Source organism: Xenia sp. Carnegie-2017, unplaced genomic scaffold (assembly GCF_021976095.1).
Source record: "Xenia sp. Carnegie-2017 unplaced genomic scaffold, XeniaSp_v1 HiC_scaffold_24, whole genome shotgun sequence".
NCBI lineage: Eukaryota > Metazoa > Cnidaria > Anthozoa > Malacalcyonacea > Xeniidae > Xenia > Xenia sp. Carnegie-2017.
In genome coordinates this window covers 7265312-7274362 of record NW_025813487.1, presented here as the reverse complement: position 1 = coordinate 7274362, position 9051 = coordinate 7265312, and the positions used below count along the sequence as shown (strand labels likewise).

The 9051-nt window shown below is 35.3% G+C and overlaps 1 protein-coding gene across 1 annotated transcript; it reads left to right on the top strand.

Moving 5' to 3' along the window:
* The first annotated feature begins 3909 nt into the window (after positions 1–3909).
* On the top strand, positions 3910–7852 carry LOC124452048 (putative protein TPRXL). Its single transcript, XM_047002642.1, has 2 exons — positions 3910–3924; positions 7008–7852. Exons 1-2 carry the CDS (start codon positions 3910–3912, stop codon positions 7332–7334), a joined length of 342 nt encoding a protein of 113 aa, XP_046858598.1. The 3' UTR covers positions 7335–7852.
* The last annotated feature ends 1199 nt before the right edge of the window (positions 7853–9051 follow it).

Below are 9051 nucleotides of genomic sequence, written 5' to 3'. Positions count from 1 at the left end.
ATACCAAGACACATCAACAGCAAATATATCGTTTCCTTTGATGTCAAGAGGCTTTTACTAACATTCCACTAACTGAAACAATAGACATCGCACTCGACTTATTATTTACACAACAACCCAACTCACATCAACAGATATGACTTAAAACAATTGTTCAACATCGCTACATCACAAACCCACTTTCTTTAACGAGTACTTTTATGACCAGACTGACGGGGTGGCAATGGGTTCTCCACTGGCACCAGTACTTGCCAATCTCTTCATGAGCTATCATGAAAAGAATTGGTTAACTAACTACGACGGATCAAACGTACTTTTTTACAGACGCTACGTAGATGATATTTTTTGTATATTTGACAACGAAAACGACGCCTCATTATTCCTTAATTATTTAAACCTACAACACACAAACATTACCTTTACAGTAGAAAAAGAACACGACAATAAATTGCCTTTCCTAGACATACTTATCACTAAAGTGTTGACTTAAAAATCAAATTGGTCTTCTCATCCTACAAAATAAAAAATCTTTTTAGTTTTAAAAACAGTATTCCATCTTTACTAAAATCTTGTGGTTTATGAATTTTCATGTGCGGGATGTAATTCCGTTACGTTGGTGAGACAACTCGCCATCTCCACACGCATCAACGAACACACATTCCACAAAACTCACATATTTATAAACACCTTCACACCACCACATTGCAAATCAAAATACAACCATTCATGTTTTCGCATCTTAGACACCGCCAACTCTCCTTTTTCTCTTAAACTGAAAGAAGCGCTATACATTCAAAAACTCAAACCAGACCTCAACAAACAAATATATCACATTAATACAATATTTAAAGGGGAACTCCACCCAAAAATGATGTTGGTCTTAAAAGTTCCATTTTTATGCAAAGGTTACTATATTTTTGAAATTTTTACATCAGCTATTTTTTTTTTGACAAAATCGCGTCTTCAAGTGCGCTATTTGAGCTGTTTTGAGGCTTAGCAGCGTGGGCACAGAAAGCGTCAGCGGAAATTATTTTGACGTCATAACGTCAAACCGATTTGGAGTTGAGTTTACAACAGTAAAATAATAACGCACAGCCTAGCATAAAACAAAACAATCGCTTATAATGGCTTTTTGGAAGAACCTCGGCCTAATTCACCAATCGATAGTGAAATGGAAGACAATCAAACAATATTCGGCCATATCAGTTTGAGCCCGAATGGCCGGCTGATGAACACGAAGAAGCTCACCAGTTTGAGGATAACGAAGAACAGGAATTTTTGTATATTGACGATGAATCTCGGCGCGACAATCTTGAATGGTGGGTAGTAAAATGTTATATTATTCTAGACCATTGTTTCTATCTCAAAAGTACGTTTTCAGTTTTTGAAGTTGACCACGTCACACACACATAATACTTTAGATTTTAAAGTTTTATTGTAAGATACAATTTTATTGAAGTTTTGACATTTACTTTTCAAGATCCTTTCTTTTAACATATTCAGGTGTCAATGTGGTAACTGCCAAATAATGGATAATAATGAATGTTTATGCTGCAAAGGGATTTCCAATATTTGTGACAAAAATTTAGAGGCAGTAGACACGAATGAGACCACCGCCTTTGTGCATTACACAACATCCTGGTTTTGAGCCTGTTTGTCTTAACAGGTGGGTTTACAAACAGCTTGGTACCAATGCAAGCAGCAATATAAGGTAGCATATGATGGGCCCGAGGACAAACTGTACTGCCATATTGCATATAGACAGTTGGCAAGATGGTGCTGGGGTGTCTTGGGTAGAGAAGTGAGAGTCATCTTGCCATCATGTGCAGTTACTGCATTAGAGAAACATTTCCTCCACCTGGCCTTGCAGAGGAATTTCAATTTGAAGGCTTTCACTATGTTGATGAATGAAGTATTTTATTATGATATAGGTATACCCATTACAATTACTTTGTATGTCAATATTAAAGTGGCATAGCCAGCTCATTTATAGGTCATGCTATGCACATTTATTATTATTAATTTATTACAAAAAACAGATTTACAAAGAAATGATTATAAATGTGGCTTGGCTATTACACTGGTTATAATATAACTATAATTAATTACATGAATAGTTTGTGTAATGCAGTGGTGAAACTAGCTATAGCAAAAGGCTTTGCTATGTTAATATTTAAAAATGAACATTTTTTAAGTAGTACAAAAGTTGTCTTCACTGATTCAACGTCATATTATATGGGTATGGCAAAACCTATTGCCATAGCTAACATCACCACTGAAATTTTATGCAAATCTAGACTGATGTTCCTTTACAAGTACTTCTTTCCTGGGTGGACATGATTTAGAAATGTTCTTTGGAAGATTCTCGCCATGATGTACAAGTTGAATCTCCTCAGTTTTGCATGCATTCACAACCTCCGCAAGTAGTTTATCAATGTACTGGTACTCTTTTTTTTTCATTGCTTTTACAACCCATTGCTTCTGTGTTTTAGCAAAAACATTTTGTAACGGTCTTGCCCTTTGTTTGTCCCTGACTTAATGACTGCTTTATCACGTTTAATATTGTTGTTGTTGTAATGCTGCTAACTGAGTGCGGGTTACCATCCCAGGAATGAAAATTGCTCTCGCTTTGGGCAGGTCTTTAGAAGCCTCTTGTCACATATCACCTTCTCTGCAGCGATATATGCTTGTGAAGTAGGAGATAACCACTTCTTCTGCTTTGTTTCTTTTTCTGTTAATTGTTGGTGGCAACATTGATGAAAATATGTGTTCCCCTTCCAGAAATGCTTGTTGGAAATGTGTTAAGGACAGACTTCCATTTTTCCACCAATTCTTCTGCATTCTTGTTACAACTTGCAGAGCACCACCAAAGATGATTAGAAATGGACTTAATCCAATGGATCAAGTCATCATTTCCCTTAATGTTAACCTTCTTTGTTAGTTTTTTGTGACAATTTGACAAATGCCACACATCATATTGGTGATCAATATGAGGGTGTTTGTTTTTCAACCTCTGCATCCACAATATTCAGCATCGACAGTGTAGTTTGGACTTCCATGGCATGTAAACTCCTCACAACAAATGAACACTGTGTTGATGCATCTTTGGTTTGTGGCTTGCAATAATTAGTTGGCAATGCTTCAGGACTGTCAGACGCACCCAAATCACAACTGTTATTTGCTTCAGGCTCAACCACTGAGAAAACATTTGTACTTGTGGAGGAACGTTGTTCTAAAATATAAGCTGAAAATAGAAAAATAGAAATATTTAGAATATATTTAGGCTATAACTTTTCTTGATTAAAATTTAACAAGAAATGCTTTTACTAACTTCCTCCTTGTCTTGATCAGCCTGACGTTTCTCTGTACGATGCTCGCTAGACAGACGTTTTTTACTGGGTTGAGGGCCAAATGAAAAGATCGATGGTACTGCATCCCGCTTCAGTCGCCTTTTTAAAGGTTGCCATGGTGTAAGTTTCTGTCTTAGGTCCGATTCAAAACAATCGGGAGCAAAGTGCTCGCTGCAAACGTAACAGTATTGGAGAGGAGGTGATTCTCCTCCGTATTCGCAATCCATTATTATACAATTATGTACAATAATTAGGAAACTATAAGTTCATACTTTACGTCAAGGAAACTACACCTTAATTCTACACGAAAGGCTATTTTACAATGGTTTTATGTAGGATTATTTTCTAACCGTAATGAGTTACACAACCATGTTTATTATTATTCAATGTTTATTAAGGGCAATAGATTGGTTTCACATCAGTGGAAACTGTTGTTAAGGTTGAATTGAGGACAAGCAAACGGCATTACGCACAGTTTCCACACAAAGAAACCTTCGTATTTTTAAAAATAATATTAATCGACATTCAAGTTCTATATGAAGTGCGGAAACTGTGCGTAATGGCCTTTATGGATGTGAAACCGTTCTTTTAAAACAGAATACAAATAACCAGCTCAATACTTGTATGTAAGCTATAAAGTTGCTTGTGTATGTACCTACGAATAAAAATTTGACGTTTCGAAAAGAAACATTTTGTGATTAGGAGAAGCATTTTGACGCAAGTTTATTATGACTGTGCAAGACTTTACATAAAGCTTTGAGGAGCAATTGACGATATGACGTCAATACAAGCGCTGACATATTTCTGCTCCCACGCACCGGATGCCCTAGCTGCAGCATTTCAACTCATTTTTTGTGAAAATATTGAATCAAACAAACAAAAAAATTGCCGCATATTTATTTTCACGGGACAGACAAAGTTTTAAGACCAACATTATTTTTGGGTGGAGTTCCCCTTTAAGACTTAATCTAAACAAAACCCATGTAATTTAGCTGATATTGATAAATGAACATTAACTTTTTATTATGTTTTTTTTATGGACATATATTATGGTATCTTTGATAATATTCTTGTAATTGTTTTAATACCATTATTGAATACATCGATAAATAAGTAAGAAACGTGATGCCCTGCAAATGAACATTAACGTTATAAAATAAACGGATTTGACCTCTCGTGATAAGAGCTTAAAGACAAAGTTCTTTGAATTGACTTTTCAAAACATCCGTTCTCTCAGAAATAAAAACATCAAAGAGGATTTAGAAATGCATTCTTTTTTACTTACATCTTTGTAAATCGTTCCTGAAGTAAAGAGACGACACACAGTGAGACTAAGAACTAAAGACGAAAAAAGATTTTGAGCATTGTATATTATATAGTTACCCAAAGTTTCCTGATCTAAATCATGTCTGTCTTTAATGGATAAAAATCATCCATAAAAACACCAAGAGAAAGACTGATTTCAAGCCTTTCAAAATTACAATCTTCATCTAAATTTGCATCTGTAAGACAAATAACAAAACCGACTTGAGATTTTAAGTACAGACTCGTTGATCTTCAGCTTATTTTTGGGAAAAGTGGTGATCTTCTACTTGCAAGCGAAATAGCCACAGCCTGTGTATGGAGCAAGCATTTTGCATGTGAGAATATTCGCTTATTTTGTATTCTTTTAAAAATGTTTGAAACTTTTTAAAATAAGTTTGTAGGTATTTGTTTGTCTTCATACAGTAGTGAACCCAATTCATCACAAAAATAGACCAAATTAAAAGAAATCCGTCATTTTTCCAGTCACCGGTTAGGCAATCGAAGTAGAACTGGCTATGATGCACTGTTGATAATTTTCTGTCAGCGAAGTTTTCGCCAAACTAGTAGTTGTTCAGTCGTATGTCTTAGCTAAGTTGCTTATCAAAAGTTTAGAAGAAAATTTAGTTCATTTCTACTCTAAGGACGAAAGTCATTTGTACAACAAATTTCTTCTAAAAGCCACAATATTTTACAAAGCTAACAAAACGGAGCAAAAATTCATTTTAAAAACATACCATAAAGGTGGCGTAAATTGAACATACAAAGTCATGACAAATTTTAAAAGCTTATATTTGTTTTTTTTCTTTTAACAATTTTTATTTCCTCGCTGTTACCCTGAGAAAATCGGAAAACAATATTCATAGAAAAATAGTTAAGATAAATCTAAACATACAAAAATACTTAAGATAAATCATTAGATTAGAGTGTTTTCATCAATCACACCTTTGGGGAAAATCACTCCAATGAAAGAATTTATGTTAATTTTATCGTTTGTTGAACATCGGCACGATGATGCACTCCACCAACATGGCGCTTTGACGTCACACGGAAACACTTTCCTAAAATTATATGGATAGAATAGACAAATATTTGTATACAACTATATTCAAAGAGCATAATGATTTCTAAAGAAATAAAAGACTTAAGTAATCCATCAATTTTACTGACGGTGCTCAAGCAGTGTGCACGTGTGTCATGTAAAATGAAAACATAATTATTATTAATTTTGTAAAAATCTTTTTGTTCTTACAGTAAGTGAACCCAGAAAAGTTTACATTGCATGACCAAATAAGCGACCTTGATTTCAGTTTATTTTACAGTTCATTAGGTATTCCCTCATTTCATCGGTACAGCCCACCAACAAATCATCACCCTCTTCCCAGTCTCCTGAATAGGAGGTCGGAGAGGGAAATCAATCGATTCACTTGCAGAGATTCACAATCTGATAATTCGCTGTAAAGAGGATTCACCATCAGATGACTCATTGTCGGAGGAGGACTGTTCATTATATGATTTGCTTTAGGAAAATTCACCATTAGTTGATCGCTGTCGTAAGATTCGTCGTTAGATGATTTGATGATGGAGATTTCATTGGCTGATGATTTGCCAGCGGAGAAAAACATCATTTGATGATTCTTGGTTAGAAAATTCACCATAAGGTGATTCGCTTTCACAGGATGCCACATCAGATGATTTCCGTACTCGAATACTTCCATCGTAAGATTCGCTGAGGAATATTCATAATAAGATGATTCGATGTTGAGGATTTACTATCTGATAATTTTCCATCGAGAATTCACTATCGATGATTTTCTAGAAGAGGATTCATCATTTGATATTTTCTGCCATCTGAGAATTCTCCATTTGATGACGCCATCTGATAATTCAACATCTGATGATTCGCCATCTGATGATTCGCCATTCAGATGACGTCATCTGATGATTCGCCATCTAATGTTTACCATTGATGATTCACAATATGATATCACCATTTGTTGATTCATAAGCAGATGATCCACCATCTGAGGATTCGCCATCTGATGATTCCTCAATGAAGGATTCACCATCAGATGACTCATTGTAGGAGGAGGACTGTTCATTATATGATTTGCTGCAGGAAAATTCACCATTAGTTGATTCGCTGTCGTAAGATTCGTCGTTAGATGATTTGATGATGGAGATTTCATTGGCTGATGATTTGCCAGCGGAGAAAACACTATTTGATTATTCTTGGTTAGAAAATTCACCATGGCATATCGCTTTCACAGATGCCACATCAGATGATTCGCAGCTTCGAATATCATCGTAAGATTCGCTGGAGGAATATTCATAATAAGATGATTCGATGTTGAGGATTTACTATCTGATAATTTTCCATCTGAGAATTCACTATCTGATGATTTTCTAGAAGAGGATTCATCATTTGATATTTCGCCATCTGAGAATTCTCCATTTGATGATTCGCCATCTGATAATTCACCATCTGATGATTCGCCATCTGATGATTCGCCATCTGATGATTCGCCATCTGATGATTCGCCATCTAATGTTTCACTATTTGATGATTCACAATATGATGATTCACCATTTGCTGATTCACAAGCAGATGATCCACCATCTGAGGATTCGCCATCTGATGATTCCTCAATGAAGGATTCACCATCAGATGACTCATTGTAGGAGGAGGACTGTTCATTATATGATTTGCTGCAGGAAAATTCACCATTAGTTGATTCGCTGTCGTAAGATTCGTCGTTAGATGATTTCATGGTAGAGATTTTATTGGCTGATGATTTGCTAGCGGAGAAAACACTACTTGATGATTCTCGATTAGAAAATTCACTATAAGGTGATTCGCTTTCACAGGATGCAACATCAGATGATTCGCAGCCCGAATACTCTCCATCGTATGATTCGCTGGAGGAATATTCATAATAAGATGATTCGATGTTGGAGGATTTACTATCTGAGAATTCTTCATCTGAGAATTCACTATCTGATGATTTACTAGAAGAGGATTCATTATCTGATAATTCGCCATCTGAGAATTCTCCATTTGATGATTCGCCATCTGATGATTCACCATCTGATGATTCGCCATTGGATGATTCGCCATCTGATGTTTCCCCATCTGATGTTTCACCATTTGATGATTCACAATATGATGATTCACCATCTAATGATTTACAATCAAATGATTCACCATCTGATGATTCACAATCAGATAATCTCCCATACGAGGATTTGACATCTGATGATTCACCATATGAGAATTCTCCATCTGATGATTCCTCAATGGAGAATTCCCATCTAGTGATTGGTCAGTGGAAGATTCGCCATTAGATGATTTACCAGAAGAGGATTCTCTATCTGATGATTTGCTAGTGGACAATACTCTATCAGATGATTCATCGTCTGATGATTTGCAATTAGAGAATTTTGTGTGAGTTGTGAGATGAATGGTCTGTACCTCCTGGTGTGAATCTACGTTCATGTTTCACCTAAAGAAAGTTTACTTAAGGTTAAGAAAATATGAGCATAACGACATATTTAAAGTATAGAAATAAAGAATATCTCAACAAAAACTACCTAATTGTGAACGACTATTTTATTGTTTTGTTTTGTTTTGATTTAGCCATGTGCACCTTCAGAGGTGATGGGTTTGTAAAAATAAACTCAAAGTCAAGGCCTGTTTACTTATAATGTCCGCAATTTTATTTGTCCTGTCTGTTTTTAGTTTTACTTGCTAAGTGTTTATGTCCTCTTTAAGCCGGGGTATTCTTTTGAAATGTCAGAATGTCAATGTGCAATTGACATTATATAACAATTTTGTAAAATACAACTCATGCATGTGTGTTTGATTATAAAACGAACCAATTACAATGTACTAATTGGGTTCCCTTATCCCTCGACCGCGTCAAGATCAATTGTTTTAATTCACGCTGATCTGCTCATCAAATATATTTTGCGTAAAACTTTTTGCTTCATTAAGGACACTGATTTATCACAATTTTGAGTTATTAGTGACAAGACGAAACTTTGTTTTCTCCTCCTCACTGTTTTGCAAGAATTGGTTTTCACTTTTCTAGTGTTCATTGTTTCACGTAAATAGAAATTAGCTTTTACAATATAATAATAATTTGTGTTCAGCAAATATGTGAAATGCATCCCTAACCATCACATGAGAAATACTTTATCAAATCAGACAAGATAGGCAGAAACTGGGCTTTTTTACAGGGCAATACAGGAAAACTTGGACTTCACGAAACAAATTAGAGAGAGTAAATTCGCTAAAAAAATGGATGACCTATCTACATTCTCGACATTCGACACTCATGTTTCAGCCAAATAAAGATTCACTATCACAGCAAATACTTCCAGTGTTTAGAACTCGCTC